Below are 19798 nucleotides of genomic sequence, written 5' to 3' on the forward strand. Positions count from 1 at the left end.
CTGATTGCTGGGGATGAGAGCTGTCAGTCATGCTTGGCTCTGCTCCGTGTCATTCTCTGCCTCTTCCCCACACTGATTGCTGGGGATGAGAGCTGTCAGTCACGCTCGGCTCTGCTCCGTGTCATCCTTCCCTCCTCCACACTGATTGCTGGGGACAAGAGTTGTCAGTGTGAGAGCAGGAGTTATATTTATCTATCCTGACTCTTTTGTGGATATTCTACATATATTCTTTCTTTCCTGCTTTACATGATGGAGTCTATGATCAGTTAAGGGTCTCAGGAATGTCTTTGTGGTGGAAAGTAGGATCGATGAAACCTTAGGCAAGCACAATGCTAATGCCAGCACATATAGAGATAAGATGAGTCAATTATATAGTTACAATCCATGAATACTAATAACCTGTCACGATTCTGTTGTCGGATGTCCTGAGACCAGGGGCTCCTTCCCTGTTCCTCACGCGAGGGGTGTCCTAGCTTGCCCGTTCTCTGGATTACTTCTGATGGTGAAGACGCCGGACCACATACCTTACCTTATGTCCTGAATCCACCCTCACTTTGTACCTTTCTCCAACCCAGGGAAGAGGAGAGTAGTAGTGTACCGTAATACACCAAACACACTAACAAGGTAATACGAACAGGAAAAACGGAAAATACCAAACATACTAATGTACTCACACCTAACAGAGGAATGCAGCGCGGAATGGAGGACAGGAAAATCATAGAATCATAGAATGGTAGAGTTGGAAGGGACCTCCAGGGCGATCTGGTCCAACCCCCTGCTCAAAGCAGGATTCACTAAATCATCCCAGTTAGATGTCTGTCCAGCCTCTGTTTGAAGACTTCCATTGAAGGAGAACTCACCACTTCTCGTGGCAGCCTGTTCCACTCATTGATCACTCTAACTGTCAAAAGGTTTTTTTCTAATATCTAATCTGTGTCCCCTCCCATTCAGTTTCATCCCAAAGTAAGAGAAGAAGGGATTTATCAAACACTCAAATCCTAGCAACAGTCACAGATAAATCCACCAAACACCTCCAATAACAACGTCCAACAACCTCCAGCCAAGCAGCATAAGCCCTCTCTGACAATGAGTGCTAGCTAGGGCCCAGGTAATATAGGAGATGGGAGGGGCTAAGCATGAACAGCTGAGAGCCTTAATGCAGGAAAGCTTCCAGGATGGATTAACCTCTACACTGCTAAAAGAAACCTGCACTATTTAGGGTATGTGCACACAGTGCGGAATTTTCTGCGTGGAATCTACATATTTTGGCAGAATCTTCAGGAGAAAATCCAGGCGTTTTTTATGTGGCTTTCCTTCGGATATCTAGCGGATTTTGTGTGGATTTGCCCTGTTTTTGCACCTTCGGATTCCTGTAATGGAATGAGTGTGCAGATTCCGCAGCGTTTTTACAAAGAACTGACATGCTGTGGAAAATAAACTGCGTTTCCGCGCTGATTTTTCCGCTCAATGTGCACAGCGGTTTTCCCCATTGAATAACATTGTACTGAAAATCACTCGGAAATCTGCAGCGGATCCGCAGCGTGTGCACATACCCCTGATATGAAGGTAAAGTGCTTGTAATCAGCGCAGGAGTAGGATAAATCAAACGCTGTGGTCTTCTGGCTCCTCCCTGTCGCTGTGAACCCATTATATAACCTATGTGAGATGATGTTATAAGGTAATAAAGAGAGATCTGCTTCGATGCTCAGTGTATCAGCGTGGCTCCTCCGTGCACACATTTGAATTTTACATTTTAATTTGGAGCAGACACATGTCTGAACATCCCACATTATGTGGCGACAACAAAACCGGGCACAACGAACAGGGACCTGCTAGTTCAAAGAACTGCTTGATCCAGGCGTTTTGCTGTGCCTAGGCAGAAAGAGAAATCAAAGCTGCAGCAGCAGGTAGGCAGCGTTTTTCTTTCACTCTTTCTCTCTTGGTTCCAGTGTGTTTGGGTCGGCAGATCACTTGATCTGTTCATAGTAAGTGGGTCCATTATAGTTAGACAATGAGCCCTGATGAGCCCTCGTGTACGGGGCTGAGTTCCTACATCGTATGGGGGGGGGCGCCTTTGGCATTTCCCTGGTCACCTGTATGTGGGGTTGGATGCTCACTTCCACCCTTGATTAGGTGATTGTACCCGGTGGAGCCGACGTTGGTGGTTGTCGGCAGGAGCCTCTTGCATTGCTAAGGAAACCCAATAGGGTCCGGCGCCTAGACGTAGGGCGGATGGTTTCCATCTGATTATATATGTCAGGCCGGGAGTGGCAGCGTGCGTCCCCGCTGCTTCGCCTCGCTACTCCTGTACTTCTGTTTCCACGGAGACAGACGATGGGTGATCGGTAAGGATGCTGGAGCACGGCAGAGGTGCTGATAAAAAATGGTGAAACCGAAAAGAAAGAAATGTGTGCAGAAAATGCCGAGGAATTGTTCAGTGTTTCTGATGAGAGATGGTGGAGACACCGCCAATTACAGGTGAAGGAAGCAAAACCGGGGAGGATAAGACACCAAGATGGCGCTGATGGCCTGCCGCTCCCAGCCTGTCTGCGCCACATAGAAACTGATAACCCTCCTACTCATAGTGTGGCCCCCCGGCCAGGGCCCCAAGTGCTACACCCCCATAAGTCTCAGCCATGCCCCCAATCAACATCATGCCTGCACTGGACTGCACCAGCGCCCCCTCCAGACCTGCCCTGACACAACCCGCATGGATGCAGCAGCTATGTCAGCCTTCTGCTGCCACCTGAGACTCACTAGGACAATTACCCAGTCAGGGCGAGAAGCCCACCACACCCCCCTGCTGCTCCCCCAACTAACCCCCCTGCTGCTCCCCCAACTAACCCCCCTGCTGCTCCCCCAACTAACCCCCCTGCTGCTCCAACTAACCCCCCTGCTGCTCCCCCACCACACCCCCCTGCTGCTCCCCCAACTAACCCCCCTGCTGCTCCCCCAACTAACCCCCCTGCTGCTCCAACTAACCCCCTGCTGCTCCTCCACCTCACCCCCCTGCTGCTCCAACTAACCCCCTGCTGCTCCTCCACCTCACCCCCCTGCCGCTCCCCCACCTCACCCCCCTGCTGCTCCTCCACCTCACCCCCCCGCTGCTCCCCCACCCCCCCCCGCTGCTCCCTGACCTCACCCCCCCACTGTTCCCCCACCTCACCCCCCCACTGCTCCCCCACCCCCCCCGCTGCTCCCTGACCTCACCCCCCCACTGCTCCCTGACCTCACCCCCCCGCTGCTCCCTGACCTCACCCCCCTGCTGCTCCCTGACCTCACCCCCCCGCTGCTCCCTGACCTCACCCCCCCGCTGCTCCCTGACCTCACCCCCCCGCTGCTCCCTGACCTCACCCCCCTGCTGCTCCCTGACCTCACCCCCCTGCTGCTCCCTGACCTCACCCCCCCACTGCTCCCTGACCTCACCCCCCCACTGCTCCCTGACCTCACCCCCCCAGTGTAGGCGATACGGTTGAGCCCCAGGAGGGTGTGTGGGGACCCCGGGATCCCAGTGTAAGGGGTAACGTTTCTCCTCGTGGAGAGTGAACCCCGCTTCTTACATTATGACGTGTCCCCTCTTTCCTCATAGACTGTAAGCTTGCGAGCAGGGCCCTCACTCCTCTTGGTATCTGTTATGATCTATGTGATTATTGTTATGCTGTAATGTCTATTGTCTGTACAAATCCCCTCTGAAATGTAAAGTGCTGCGGAATATGTCAGCGCTATAGAAATACAATGTGTTATCAGAGTGACACACCGGCTCCATCAGGCCCGGCGCAGGCTGAGAGAGGAGGCCATGTGCTGACTACATGTCCCTCAGTCACAAACACATTGTATCTCAACGATGGAGCAAAGAAAATAAAATAAAACCGTCCCGCACGATCGCCCTGCTACAAAGAATGGGAAAACCGATGAAAGGGCAGTGAGGGAGCAGCAACCACCACCGGGACCCGACACACAAGGGAGAAGCAGCGGATCCGAACCGAGGAGACCAAAAATGGCGCCAAAGGGGTGAGGAAGACGTCCCCGCTGCGGCCACAAGGGGGAGCCAACACTCCGCTCACACAAGAGAGGCGAGGAGGACTCGGGCCGGACTGTGCCTCACATTCACCAGCAGGGGGAGAACGCGCAACTCACATCCGGCAGACTTCGTCTGCAGCCAATCAAAAGCCACAACTTTGATCACCTGACTGTGATCTGTCGGCAAACGGCAGCGATGCGCTGGGCGGAGTCACAGGACTGTGAGTGACACAGGACTCAGCCAATAGGAACCAGACTGAGACTCGCAGATTTCACACATTCCTCTGATTGGTGACGACACTAAGGTGGGCGTGTCCGGCGTTGCCATGACAACGAGTGGCTGAGCCGCCTCTTTCCCGGCTGGTCGCCATCTTGTTGTTGATTTGAACAGGTCCGGAGCGGGTGAGAGGAGCCGGGTCTGAAAGCAGACACCCGCGGGCGGCCGACCCCCGACCGGCGGCGGAGACAGGTGAGGGGAGTGCCGGGAGGGGCGGAGCGGCGGGAGCCGGGGTCATGCGAAGATCACGGGGCGACACCACCACAGGGGGCGCCAGCGAGCAGGAAGAAGGGCGGGGCAAGGGAGGAGCCAGGGCGAAGGGGCAGAGAGTGGGCGGGGCTTCATGTGCCGCAGTGTGGGAGGGGCTATGTACAGCACCTCCTAGGGGCGGGGCTCCAGGTGTGTGGGAGGGGCTGCAAGGTTCTGCTGTGATTGGCTGCACCTGTTCTCGGGATCCTGTGATGTGCGGAGTGATCTGATTGGATGAAGCCGGTGTGACGTCATCAGGTGGGAGGAGTCACGTGGCCCTCAGAGCGGCCACCGCCGCTCCACCCGCCACGTCCGGAGGAGCCACCGCCGCTCCACCCGCCACGTCCGGAGGAGCCACCGCCGCTCCACCCGCCACCGCCGAAGGAGCCACCGCCGCTCCACCCGCCACCGCCGAAGGAGCCACCGCCGCTCCACCCGCCACCGCCGAAGGAGCCACCGCCGCTCCACCCGCCACCGCCGAAGGAGCCACCGCCGCTCCACCCGCCACCGCCGAAGGAGCCACCGCCGCTCCACCCGCCACGTCCGGAGGAGCCACCGCCGCTCCACCCGCCACCGCCGAAGGAGCCACCGCCGCTCCACCCGCCACGTCCGGAGGAGCCACCGCCGCTCCACCCGCCACCGCCGGAGGAGCCACCGCCGCTCCACCCGCCACCACCGAAGGAGCCACCGCCGCTCCACCCGCCACCGCCGCTCCACCCGCCACCACCAAAGGAGCCACCGCCGCTCCACCCGCCACGTCCGGAGGAGCCACCGCCGCTCCACCCGCCACCGCCGGAGGAGCCACCGCCGCTCCACCCGCCACCACCGAAGGAGCCACCGCCGCTCCACCCGCCACCGCCGCTCCACCCGCCACCACCAAAGGAGCCACCGCCGCTCCACCCGCCACCGCCGGAGGAGCCACCGCCGCTCCACCCGCCACCACCGAAGGAGCCACCGCCGCTCCACCCGCCACCACCGAAGGAGCCACCGCCGCTCCACCCGCCACCACCAAAGGAGCCACCGCCGCTCCACCCGCCACCTCCGGAGGAGCCACCGCCGCTCCACCCGCCACCGCCGGAGGAGCCACCGCCGGAGGAGCCACCGCCGCTCCACCCGCCACCGCCGAAGGAGCCACCGCCGCTCCACCCGCCACCGCCGAAGGAGCCACCGCCGCTCCACCCGCCACGTCCGGAGGAGCCACCGCCGCTCCACCCGCCACCAGCAGAGGAGTCACCGCCGCTCCACCAGCAGAGGAGCCACCGCCGCTCCACCCGCCACCGCCGGAGGAGCCACCGCCGCTCCACCCGCCACCGCCGGAGGAGCCACCGCCGCTCCGCCCGCCACCGCCGGAGGAGCCTCCGCCGCTCCGCCCGCCACCTGCGGAGGAGCCACCGCCGCTCCACCCGCCACCTGCGGAGGAGCCACCGCCGCTCCACCCGCCACCTGCGGAGGAGCCACCGCCGCTCCACCCGCCACCTGCGGAGGAGCCACCGCCGCTCCACCCGCCACCTGCGGAGGAGCCACCGCCGCTCCACCCGCCACCTGCGGAGGAGCCACCGCCGCTCCACCCGCGGAGGAGCCACCGCCGCTCCACCCGCCACCACCGGAGGAGTCACCGCCGCTCCACCAGCAGAGGAGCCACCGCCGCTCCACCCGCCACCAGCGGAGGAGCCACCGCCGACAAATCTGCTGCTCCCCCTCTCTCTGTGACTGCCGCCGTTCATCTAAGTTTTTACATAATTGAAAAGTACAAAAACTTTTCAAATGTCAAAATGTTTGTGGAAAGTGAGGGGCAAAAACGAGGCGACTTCTGGAGCTTTCATACCTTTTTCACCCAGGTCCAACAAGCTGGGCAGAGGTGTGTGTGAGGGGCCGTAGGGACCCCACTCCTGAAATCCAGTCCTGACTGACACTGTGGTCTCATAATGAAGCATGCGCCTCGCAGCCCCCCTCATCAGTGCAAAGCACCTGCAGGAGGTGGTGATCTGTGCACCGTGTCCCCTGGTGTCGGGGGCTCTGCCGTCGCTGCTCTCGGGGTGGGGGGGGTGTTTGCTCGGCCGCCACTGATCTCGGGGGGAGAGGGGCTCGGCCGCCGCTGCTCTCGGGGGGGGGCTTTGGCTCGGCCGCCGCTGCTCTCGAAGGGAGAGGGGCTCGGCGGCTGCTTCTCTCGGGGGGTTGCTTGTCCGCCGCTGCTCTCGGGGGGAGAGGGGCTCGGCCGCCGCTGCTCTCGGGGGGGTGGGGGGGCTTTGGCTCGGCCGCTGCTCTCGGGGGGTGGGGGGCTTTGGCTCGGCCGCCGCTGCTCTCAGGGGCCGCTGCGTCCTGTAACTTTTTTCTCCTGGCTCTTAATTCCGAGACTTTCTGCCTCGAGTTCCTTTTACCATTGGACCTCTCACCTGGCGCTGTTAACCCTTTGGGTTGCTGAGGGACATTTGATCCATCACTTGGTCACTGATATGTTCGCCCCTGGCCAGTCACGACCGCTGCCCCAGCAGAGGTCACCGTGGTTTGGGAGACCCCTCTCTTGTGTGACATGCACATAAATGAGCTGCCTTGCACCACGAGCCCATATACTAGGAGGCGCCTGTCTGTATCCTGTTCATTTAGACACTGTTCACATGTTCAGGTTTTAAATACATTAGATAGGGTCTGCTCCGTGAGGGATTACCGTGACGAGGTGGAACAGCTTGGTATACAGTTTTTGCAAAAAATGTATTGACTAAATATCCTGTGTTTGTTATCCAGCACTTGCTGATCACTGTCACATTTTTTACTGCAGAGTAGTTTTGCAAATTTGTCATTTTGTGTTTTCTTGTTGTGCCTTCTTAAATTTTAGTAGGGAATCACTCATTAAACATCATATGGCAGAGAGTTCCATAGTCTCACTGCTCTTACAGTAAAGAATCCGCGTCTGTGAGTATGCTGAAACCTTCTTTCCTCCAGACGTAGAGGATGCCCCCTTGTCCCCGTCACAGGTCTAAGAGTGAAAAGATCATTAGAAAGGTCTTTGTACTGTCCCCGCATATATTTATACATTGTAATAAGATCACCCCTAAGAATAACCCCAGGTGTAATAACCTGTCTTGGTATTGCAGACCCCCCAGTGCCCTAATAACCTTGGTCTCCTTTTCTGTTTCTCTTCTCAGATCTGAGGAGCGATTCCCAGGTGAAGGAGCCGCTGCCCTCCGGCCCCCCGTACCGCTGCCCTCCGGCCCCCCGTACCGCTGCCCGGCCCCTGCGCCACTCCCCATGCCCCCGCTGAGCATCGGGCGTCCAACGCAATGTGTGTTTGTCAAACCATGGAAGTGGGGAAGTTTGTCCAGAGCGCCGTGTGCGACAGGGGCCGGGGGGTCCTGCTGGAGCCGTTCATCCATCAGGTGGGGGGCCACAGCAGTATGATGCGCTACGACGACCACACTGTCTGCAAGCCCCTCATCTCCCGCGAGCAGCGATTCTATGAGTCCCTCCCCCCCGAGATGAAAGAGTTCACCCCGGAATATAAAGGTGAGACCCTGAAGCCCCCATTACACAGCAGAATGGAGAAGATAATCGACATCTTCTCCCCGATGTGTAGTCATGTGCTATGGGGAGACTTGTGCTAAGGAGTGATATGCTGTGGGCGGGGCTGAATGGTGCAGGGGGAGGGACATGGAGGTCTAGGGGGAGGTGGAAGGGCATTTTGGTCCAGGGGGAGGGGCTGGGTGGTCCAGGGGTAGGTTGAAGGGCAGTTTGGTCCAGGGGGAGGGGCTGGGTGGTCTAGGGGTAGGTAAGTCGAAGGGCAGTTTGGTCCAAGGGGAAGAGCAGGGCAGTCCAGGGGGAGGGACTGGGTGGTCCAGGGGTATGTCGGGGCAGTTTGGTCCAGGAGGACGAGCAGGGCAGTCCAGGGGGGAGGGGCTGGGTGGTCCAGTGGTAGGTCGAAGGGCAGTTTGGTCCAAGGGGAAGAGCAGGGTAGTCCAGGGGGAGGGGCTGGGTGGTCCAGGGGTAGGTCGGGGCAGTTTGGTCCAGGAGGACGAGCAGGGCAGTCCAAGGGGAGGGACTGGGTGGTCCAGTGGTAGGTCGAAGGGCAGTTTGGTCCAAGGGGGAGGGGCTGGGTGGTCCAGGGGTAGGTCGAAAGGCAGTTTGGTCCAAGGGGAAGAGCAGGGTAGTCCAGGGGGAGGGGCTGGGTGGTCCAGGGGTAGGTCGGGGCAGTTTGGTCCAGGAGGACGAGCAGGGCAGTCCAAGGGGAGGGACTGGGTGGTCCAGGGGAGGGCTGTACAATCCCATATGTAGGCAGGGGACGTTGCGGGGCGGGGTTTCAGGACTGTGGTGTGGCTGGTGGGCTTTGGGTCTCCGTGTTGTGGTGTCTGCCCCGCGGTGCTGACTGACACGCTCTCTCCCGCCAGGCGTGGTGTCCGTCTGCTTTGAGGGTGACAGCGATGGGTACATCAACCTGGTGGCTTACCCATATGTGGAGAGTGAGGCGGCCGATCATGAAGAGTTTCCTGACCGGGACCATCCGAGACGCAAGCACTCCCGCCGCAGTCTGCATCGGACCAGCAGCACCGACCACAAGGATGAACGGCCGCCGCTGAGCGGGGAGCACGGCGAGAGGTGACATCAGGCCCCCAGCGCACGAACGTGTAGAGGGCCCCAGGTCGGGGCCTATCTGATTGTAAATTGAGAAGACTGGGCACGACGCCCACCAGACCGTATGTCAATCTCACTGCAGGCAGTGCCCTCCTCAATGCTTTACACTGCAGCTCTGCTCCATTCGGTCACAGGTGTTGATAATATTGATGTCCTGGGGGTCCCGCAATGTGAGGGGTACGTCCGGGGGGCTTGTTCGCTATGTGCAGATTTTCATTCCCTCCCTCTTCTGCAGCGTCCCAGAGATGAAGAGCCCCAAGCTGGAGGTCTTGGCGGACGCCCCCTTCCAGATGCTGGATGGGAACAGCGGGGCGAGCGCGGAACGGATCAGCTACAACCCCTGGAGCCTGCGGTGCCACAAGCAGCAGCTGAGCCGCATGCGCTCCGAGTCCAAGGAGCGCAAGATGTACAGTATCCTTGTGCAGCCAGTAGGCAGGGCGCCCGGTGCGAGTCCTCCTCCTCCTCCTCCGTTATGGCTTAACTCTGTCCCAGAATTCCTGCTGCTGGAGAACGTCGTCCGCCATTTCAAGTTCCCGTGCGTCCTGGACCTGAAGATGGGAACGCGGCAGCACGGCGACGACGCGTCCGAGGAGAAGGCGGCCCGGCAGATGAAGAAGTGCGAGCAGAGCACGTCCGCCACGCTGGGTGTGAGGGTGTGCGGCATGCAGGTGCGGGGGAAGGGTTAATGTGTGGCCCCCTGTCTGGCGCCTTGTTACCCACAATCCCTCTCTCCTGCAGGTCTTCCAGATGAACACGGGGCACTACCTCTGCCTGAACAAGTACTACGGCCGCAGCCTGAGCACCGAGGGTTTCCGCCAGGCCCTGCACCAGTACCTGCACAATGGCGTCCACCTCCGCACCGACCTGCTGGAGCCGATCCTGAGCAAGCTGAAGCGTCTGATCTCCGTGCTGGAAGTCCAGGCCTCGTACCGCTTCTACTCCAGCTCGCTGCTCATCATCTATGACGGGACCGGCCGCCCCCCGGCCCAGGAAACCTGCCCCAAAGTGGACGTCCGCATGATAGACTTCGCCCACAGCACATACAAAGGCTTCCGCGACGACCTGACTGTGCACGACGGGCCGGACCAGGGCTACGTGCTGGGTCTGCGCAGCCTGACCAGCGTCCTGGAGCTCATCCGAGACGACAGCCAGTAGCAGCGGCCGGAGAGCCTCCTCGTGCCCCTCTGTCATGTCCGCCCGACGGGGAGCGGCTGAGAGACGCACAAAAGCCGCTCTGAGGGTCCTCGGCCGCACGTCGTCCTCACATCATCGTCCCGGGGTGAGCCGTACGATGGACGCCGTGCCACGGACATGGCTGTACAATGGCGAGAACCACTAGACGCGGAGCCGGACACCACGGGCCGTCCTTCCAGAACAGTCCGCCGGCCCCACCCCCCATAAATGTATATATTTCTATATCCTCTATGTCAGATCTATATATTAGAGCTCTATCACCCACGTGTGTCTGTGTGCAGTGATGTGGGACGGAGCGCACACGGGCGGGGGGCGGCGGCGCCTTCTGGCCGGCTCCAGGGCTTTAGTTTGGTTTTAGTTATTTGTGTCTCAGCTTTAGTCTACAGTTGTACTCAAAAGTTTACATACCCCGGCAAAAACTTTTCCTCCACTCATGATTAGTGGTTGGGTGAAGCCATTTATTGTCAGACTACTGTGTTTTCTCTTTTTACGTCATAATGACAACCCAAAACATCCAAATGACCCCGATCAAAAGTTCACACACCCTGGTGATTTTGGCCTGATAACATCCACAGAAGTTGACACAAATGGGTTTGAGTGTCTACTAAAGGTGACATCCTCCCCTGTGACCTGTTTGTTTGTAATCAGTGTGTGTGCATAAAAGCGGAGTGAGTTTCTGGGATCCAGACAGACTCTTGCATCTTTCATCCAGCCACTGACGTTTCAGGATTGTGAGTCATGGGGAAAGCAAAAGAATTGTCAATGGATCTACGGGAAAAGGTAGTTGAACTGTATAAAACAGGAAAGGGATACAAAAAGATATCCAAGGAAATGATAATGCCAGTCAGCAGCGTTAAAACTGTGACTAACAAGTGGAAAGTCGGGCTTTGTAATAACAAACCACGGTCAGGTAGACCAACAAAAATGTCATCCAGAACCGCCAGGAAAAGTGTTCTGGATGCAAAGAAAACCCCACAAATAACATCAGCTGAAATACTGGCCTCTCTGAAAACTAGCGGTGTGGCTGTTTCAAGATGCACAATAAGGAGACACTTGAAAAAAAATGGGCTGCATGGTCGAGTCGCCAGAAGAAAGCCATTACTGTGCAAATGCCACAAAGTATCTCACCTACAATACACAAAACAGCACAGAGACAAACAGCCAAACTTCTGGAACAAGGTAGTTTAGAGTGATGAGAACAAAATTGAACTTTTTGGCCACAACCATAAATATTACATTTGGAGAGAGGTCAACAAGACATATGATGAATGGAACACCATTCCTACTGTGAAGCAAGGAGGTGGATCGCTGATGTTTTGGGGATGTGTGAGCTACAAAGGCACAGGAAACTTAAAGCTTAAGGAAAGATGAATGCAGCACGTTATCAGCAAATACTGGAGGCAAATTTGCAATCATCGTCCCAGAATCTACGCATGGAACGTACTTGGACGTTCCAACATGACAACGATCCAAAACACAAGGCCAAGTTTACCTGTCATTGGCTACAGCAGAACACAGTGAAGGCTCTGGAGTGGCCATCTCAGTCTCCTGACCTCAGTATCATTGAGCCACTCGGGAGATCTCAAGCTGCAGTTCATGCTAGACAGCCCAGGAATTTGCAGCAACTGGAGGCCTTTTGCCAAGAAGAGTGGGCAGCAATACCAGCTGAGAAAATAAAGAACCTCATCCACAACTACCACAAAAGACTTCAAGCTGTCATTGATGTTAGAGGGGGCAATACACGGTATTAAGAAATGGGGTATGTGAACTTTTGATCAGGGTCATTTGGATGTTTTGGGTTGTCATGATTTAAAAAGAGAAAACACAGTAGTCTGACAATAAATGGCTTCACCCAACCACTAACCATGAGTAGAGGAAAAGGTTTAGAGTTATCATATTCTCTGAAAAAAAGGCCAAGAAAGCAAAAATTCTGCCGGGGTGTGTAAACTTTTGAGCACGCAAGTTTTATGCATTTGCAAGTCAAAACCTGCAAAGTGGCGACAAGATGTGTCTGTCTGCTGGGGGCGCTGCGTCTGTTGGTGTAATACAGGATGTAACTCAGGATCAGTAATGTATGTACACAGTGACTGCACCAGCAGAATAGTGAGTGCAGCTCTGGGGTATAATACAGGATGTAACTCAGGATCAGTAATGTAATGTATGTACACAGTGACTGCACCAGCAGAATAGTGAGTGCCGCTCTGGGGTATAATACAGGATGTAACTCAGGATCAGTAATGTATGTACACAGTGACTGCGTCAGCAGAATAGTGAGTGCAGCTCTGGAGTATAATACTGGATGTAACTCAGGATCAGTAATGTAATGTATGTACACAGTGACTGCACCAGCAGAATAGTGAGTGCAGCTCTGGGGTATAATACAGGATGTAACTCAGGATCAGTAATGTAATGTACACAGTGACTGCACCAGCAGAATAGTGAGTGCAGCTCTGAGGTATAATACAGGATGTAACTCAGGATCAGTAATGTATGTACACAGTGACTGCACCAGCAGAATAGTGAGTGCAGCTCTGGAGTATAAAACAGGAGGTAACTCAGGATCAGCAATGTAATGTATGTACACAGTGACTGCACCAGCAGAATAGTGAGTGCAGCTCTGGGGTATAATACAGGATGTAACTCAGGATCAGTAATGTAATGTACATTATGTACACAGTGACTGCACCAGCAGAATAGTGAGTGCAGCTCTGAGGTATAATACAGGATGTAACTCAGGATCAGTAATGTACATTATGTGCACAGTGACTGCACCAGCAGAATAATGAGTGCAGCTCTGGGGTATAATACAGGATGTAACTCAGGATCAGTAATGTAATGTATGTACACAGTGACAGCACCAGCAGAATAGTGAGTGCAGCTCTGGGGTATAATACAGGAGGTAACTCAGGATCTGTAATGTATGTACACAGTGACTGCACCAGCAGAATAGTGAGTGCAGCTCTGGAGTATAATACAGGATGTAACTCAGGATCAGTAATGTAATGTATGTACACAGTGACTGCACCAGCAGAATAGTGAGTGCAGCTCTGGAGTATAATACAGGATGTAACTCAGGATCAGTAATGTAATGTATGTACACAGTGACTGCACCAGCAGAATAGTGAGTGCAGCTCTGGGGTATAATACAGGATGTAACTCAGGATCAGTAATGTATGTACACAGTGACTGCACCAGCAGAATAGTGAGTGCAGCTCTGGGGTATAATACAGGAGGTAACTCAGGATCAGTAATGTATGTCCACAGTGACTGCACCAGCAGAATAGTGAGTGCAGCTCTGGAGTATAATACAGGATGTAACTCAGGATCAGTAATGTAATGTATGTACACAGTGACTGCACCAGCAGAATAGTGAGTGCAGCTCTGGAGTATAATACAGGATGTAACTCAGGATCAGTAATGTATGTACACAGTGACTGCACCAGCAGAATAGTGAGTGCAGCTCTGGGGTATAATACAGGATGTAACTCAGGATCAGTAATGTAATGTATGTACACAGTGACTGCACCAGCAGAATAGTGAGTGCAGCTCTGGGGTATAATACAGGATGTAACTCAGGATCAGTAATGTATGTACACAGTGACTACACCAGCAGAATAGTGAGTGCAGCTCTGGAGTATAATACAGGAGGTAACTCAGGATCAGTAATGTAATGTATGTACACAGTGACTGCACCAGCAGAATAGTGAGTGCAGCTCTGGAGTATAATACAGGATGTAACTCAGGATCAGTAATGTAATGTATGTACACAGTGACTGCACCAGCAGAATAGTGAGTGCAGCTCTGGGGTATAATACAGGATGTAACTCAGGATCAGTAATGTATGTACACAGTGACTGCACCAGCAGAATAGTGAGTGCAGCTCTGGGGTATAATACAGGATGTAACTCAGGATCAGTAATGTAATGTATGTACACAGTGACTGCACCAGCAGAATAGTGAGTGCCGCTCTGGGGTATAATACAGGATGTAACTCAGGATCAGTAATGTATGTACACAGTGACTGCGTCAGCAGAATAGTGAGTGCAGCTCTGGAGTATAATACTGGATGTAACTCAGGATCAGTAATGTAATGTATGTACACAGTGACTGCACCAGCAGAATAGTGAGTGCAGCTCTGGGGTATAATACAGGATGTAACTCAGGATCAGTAATGTAATGTACACAGTGACTGCACCAGCAGAATAGTGAGTGCAGCTCTGAGGTATAATACAGGATGTAACTCAGGATCAGTAATGTATGTACACAGTGACTGCACCAGCAGAATAGTGAGTGCAGCTCTGGAGTATAAAACAGGAGGTAACTCAGGATCAGCAATGTAATGTATGTACACAGTGACTGCACCAGCAGAATAGTGAGTGCAGCTCTGGGGTATAATACAGGATGTAACTCAGGATCAGTAATGTAATGTACATTATGTACACAGTGACTGCACCAGCAGAATAGTGAGTGCAGCTCTGAGGTATAATACAGGATGTAACTCAGGATCAGTAATGTACATTATGTGCACAGTGACTGCACCAGCAGAATAATGAGTGCAGCTCTGGGGTATAATACAGGATGTAACTCAGGATCAGTAATGTAATGTATGTACACAGTGACAGCACCAGCAGAATAGTGAGTGCAGCTCTGGGGTATAATACAGGAGGTAACTCAGGATCTGTAATGTATGTACACAGTGACTGCACCAGCAGAATAGTGAGTGCAGCTCTGGAGTATAATACAGGATGTAACTCAGGATCAGTAATGTAATGTATGTACACAGTGACTGCACCAGCAGAATAGTGAGTGCAGCTCTGGAGTATAATACAGGATGTAACTCAGGATCAGTAATGTAATGTATGTACACAGTGACTGCACCAGCAGAATAGTGAGTGCAGCTCTGGGGTATAATACAGGATGTAACTCAGGATCAGTAATGTATGTACACAGTGACTGCACCAGCAGAATAGTGAGTGCAGCTCTGGGGTATAATACAGGAGGTAACTCAGGATCAGTAATGTATGTCCACAGTGACTGCACCAGCAGAATAGTGAGTGCAGCTCTGGAGTATAATACAGGATGTAACTCAGGATCAGTAATGTAATGTATGTACACAGTGACTGCACCAGCAGAATAGTGAGTGCAGCTCTGGAGTATAATACAGGATGTAACTCAGGATCAGTAATGTATGTACACAGTGACTGCACCAGCAGAATAGTGAGTGCAGCTCTGGGGTATAATACAGGATGTAACTCAGGATCAGTAATGTAATGTATGTACACAGTGACTGCACCAGCAGAATAGTGAGTGCAGCTCTGGGGTATAATACAGGATGTAACTCAGGATCAGTAATGTATGTACACAGTGACTACACCAGCAGAATAGTGAGTGCAGCTCTGGAGTATAATACAGGAGGTAACTCAGGATCAGTAATGTAATGTATGTACACAGTGACTGCACCAGCAGAATAGTGAGTGCAGCTCTGGAGTATAATACAGGATGTAACTCAGGATCAGTAATGTAATGTATGTACACAGTGACTGCACCAGCAGAATAGTGAGTGCAGCTCTGGGGTATAATACAGGATGTAACTCAGGATCAGTAATGTATGTACACAGTGACTGCACCAGCAGAATAGTGAGTGCAGCTCTGGGGTATAATACAGGAGGTAACTCAGGATCAGTAATGTATGTCCACAGTGACTGCACCAGCAGAATAGTGAGTGCAGCTCTGGAGTATAATACAGGATGTAACTCAGGATCAGTAATGTAATGTATGTACACAGTGACTGCACCAGCAGAATAGTGAGTGCAGCTCTGGAGTATAATACAGGATGTAACTCAGGATCAGTAATGTATGTACACAGTGACTGCACCAGCAGAATAGTGAGTGCAGCTCTGGGGTATAATACAGGATGTAACTCAGGATCAGTAATGTATGTACACAGTGACTGCACCAGCAGAATAGTGAGTGCAGCTCTGGGGTATAATACAGGATGTAACTCAGGATCAGTAATGTATGTACACAGTGACTACACCAGCAGAATAGTGAGTGCAGCTCTGGAGTATAATACAGGAGGTAACTCAGGATCAGTAATGTAATGTATGTACACAGTGACTGCACCAGCAGAATAGTGAGTGCAGCTCTGGAGTATAATACAGGATGTAACTCAGGATCAGTAATGTAATGTATGTACACAGTGACTGCACCAGCAGAATAGTGAGTGCAGCTCTGGGGTATAATACAGGATGTAACTCAGGATCAGTAATGTATGTACACAGTGACTGCACCAGCAGAATAGTGAGTGCAGCTCTGGGGTATAATACAGGAGGTAACTCAGGATCAGTAATGTAATGTATGTACACAGTGACTGCACCAGCAGAATAGTGAGTGCAGCTCTGGAGTATAATACAGGATGTAACTCAGGATCAGTAATGTATGTACACAGTGACTGCACCAGCAGAATAGTGAGTGCAGCTCTGGGGTATAATACAGGATGTAACTCAGGATCAGTAATGTAATGTATGTACACAGTGACTGCACCAGCAGAATAGTGAGTGCAGCTCTGGGGTATAATACAGGATGTAACTCAGGATCAGTAATGTATGTACACAGTGACTACACCAGCAGAATAGTGAGTGCAGCTCTGGAGTATAATACAGGAGGTAACTCAGGATCAGTAATGTAATGTATGTACACAGTGACTGCACCAGCAGAATAGTGAGTGCAGCTCTGGAGTATAATACAGGATGTAACTCAGGATCAGTAATGTAATGTATGTACACAGTGACTGCACCAGCAGAATAGTGAGTGCAGCTCTGGGGTATAATACAGGATGTAACTCAGGATCAGTAATGTATGTACACAGTGACTGCACCAGCAGAATAGTGAGTGCAGCTCTGGGGTATAATACAGGAGGTAACTCAGGATCAGTAATGTATGTCCACAGTGACAGCACCAGCAGAATAGTGAGTGCAGCTCTGGGGTATAATACAGGATGTAACTCAGGATCAGTAATGTAATGTATGTACACAGTGACTGCACCAGCAGAATAGTGAGTGCAGCTCTGGGGTATAATACAGGTTGTAACTCAGGATCAGTAATGTAATGTATGTACACAGTGACTGCACCAGCAGAATAGTGAGTGCAGCTCTGGGGTATAATACAGGATGTAACTCAGGATCAGTAATGTATGTACACAGTGACTGCACCAGCAGAATAGTGAGTGCAGCTCTGGAGTATAATACAGGATGTAACTCAGGATGATTGTGCTGTACAGTGATTCATGGCAGTATTATACAGCCAGGAGCTGTTACTCCAGCAGAGAAAATGTTTTGTGGCGTGTGTATATTGCACGTTCTGGAGATCGTCATTTTTTTATTCATTTTCCTCATGTCGCCATCATATTCCGCGGCGTTGTACAGACATAGTTACTGTCCTCATTGTGGTTCCGGATGTGTTTGCAGTGTGAGAGGAAATGGAGAACATATAAACTGTTCGCAGGTTTTTGTTCGCTAGACTGGTAACCACTGAGCCACCGTGCGTTGCGCTCCTACACACAGTGCAGGGTCGGGGGGAGAGTTGTGCACTGACTCAGAGGTTGTCGGCCGCCATGTTGTCGGCTCTCCCGCAGGACAACACGTGATCCAGGTAATGCCTGGTGTGGTGGACACTGCGCCCCCTGTGGTCAGCCATGGCACAGTAGATTGAAGCACCGTGTGATCAGGATTGTGCTCAGTGACTGCGGGCAGTGTCACGTGACTGAGCACAATCCTGCTGATGCCGACCTGACACTGCCTCTCTGGGGGGGCTCCTCCGGTGTTCGCTCTCTGGGGGGGGGGGGGCTCCTCCGGTGTTCGCTCTCTGGGGGGGGGGGGGCTCCTCCGGTGTTCGCTCTCTGGGGGGGGGGGGGGGCTCCTCCGGTGTTCGCTCTCTGGGGGGGGGGGGGGGCTCCTCCGGTGTTCGCTCTCTGGGGGGGGGGGGCTCCTCCGGTGTTCGCTCTCTGGGGGGGGGGGGCTCCTCCGGTGTTCGCTCTCTGGGGGGGGGGGCTCCTCCGGTGTTCGCTCTCTGGGGGGGGGGGCTCCTCCGGTGTTCGCTCTCTGGGGGGGGGGGGGGCTCCTCCGGTGTTCGCTCTCTGGGGGGGGGGGGGCTCCTCCGGTGTTCGCTCTCTGGGGGGGGGGGGCTCCTCCGGTGTTCGCTCTCTGGGGGGGGGGCTCCTCCGGTGTTCGCTCTCTGGGGGGGGGGGGCTCCTCCGGTGTTCGCTCTCTGGGGGGGGGGGCTCCTCCGGTGTTCGCTCTCTGGGGGGGGGGGCTCCTCCGGTGTTCGCTCTCTGGGGGGGGGGGCTCCTCCGGTGTTCGCTCTCTGGGGGGGGGGGGCTCCTCCGGTGTTCGCTCTCTGGGGGGGGGGGGGCTCCTCCGGTGTTCGCTCTCTGGGGGGGGGGGCTCCTCCGGTGTTCGCTCTCTGGGGGGGGGGGGCTCCTCCGGTGTTCGCTCTCTGGGGGGGGGCTCCTCCGGTGTTCGCTCTCTGGGGGGGGGGGGGCTCCTCCGGTGTTCGCTCTCTGGGGGGGGGGGGGCTCCTCCGGTGTTCGCTCTCTGGGGGGGGGGCTCTGGTGTTCGCTCTCTGGGGGGGGCTCCTCCGGTGTCCGCTCTCTCTGGGGGGGGCTCCTCCGGTGTCCGCTCTCTCTGGGGGGGGGGGGGGGCTCCTCCGGTGTTCGCTCTCTGGGGGGGGGCTCTGGTGTTCGCTCTCTGGGGGGGGGGGCTCCTCCGGTGTCCGCTCTCTCTGGGGGGGGCTCCTCCGGTGTCCGCTCTCTCTGGGGGGGGCTCCTCCGGTGTCCGCTCTCTCTGGGGGGGGCTCCTCCGGTGTCCGCTCTCTCTGGGGGGGGCTCCTCCGGTGTCCGCTCTCTCTGGGGGGGGCTCCTCCGGTGTCCGCTCTCTCTGGGGGGGGCTCCTCCGGTGTCCGCTCTCTGGGGGGGGGGGGCTCCTCCGGTGTCCGCTCTCTGGGGGGGGGGGGCTCCTCCGGTGTCCGCTCTCTGGGGGGGGGGGGCTCCTCCGGTGTCCGCTCTCTGGGGGGGGGGGGCTCCTCCGGTGTTCGCTCTCTGGGGGGGGGGGCTCTGGTGTTCGCTCTCTGGGGGGGGCTCCTCCGGTGTCCGCTCTCTCTGGGGGGGGGGCTCCTCCGGTGTCCGCTCTCTCTGGGGGGGGCTCCTCCGGTGTCCGCTCTCTCTTGGGGGGGGCTCCTCCGGTGTCCGCTCTCTCTGGGGGGGGCTCCTCCGGTGTCCGCTCTCTCTGGGGGGGGGCTCCTCCGGTGTCCGCTCTCTGGGGGGGGGGGGGGGCTCCTCCGGTGTCCGCTCTCTGGGGGGGGGGGGGGCTCCTCCGGTGTCCGCTCTCTGGGGGGGGGGGGGGGGCTCCTCTGGTGTCCGCTCTCTGGGGGGGGGGCTCC

General features: G+C 55.1%; 1 protein-coding gene across 1 annotated transcript; it reads left to right on the forward strand.

Annotated features, from left to right (window-relative positions):
• The first annotated feature begins 4332 nt into the window (after positions 1-4332).
• Positions 4333-10627, forward strand: IP6K1 (inositol hexakisphosphate kinase 1). Its single transcript, XM_073558879.1, has 6 exons — positions 4333-4489; positions 7690-8047; positions 8926-9133; positions 9405-9580; positions 9662-9837; positions 9908-10627. Exons 2-6 carry the CDS (start codon positions 7825-7827, stop codon positions 10322-10324), a joined length of 1200 nt encoding a protein of 399 aa, XP_073414980.1. The 5' UTR covers positions 4333-4489; positions 7690-7824; the 3' UTR covers positions 10325-10627.
• Positions 10628-19798: the final 9171 nt, after the last annotated feature.

The sequence above is a fragment of the Dendrobates tinctorius genome, unplaced genomic scaffold (genome assembly GCF_039654945.1).
Source record: "Dendrobates tinctorius isolate UK_male_01 unplaced genomic scaffold, ASM3965494v1 ptg000261l, whole genome shotgun sequence".
Lineage (NCBI taxonomy): Eukaryota > Metazoa > Chordata > Amphibia > Anura > Dendrobatidae > Dendrobates > Dendrobates tinctorius.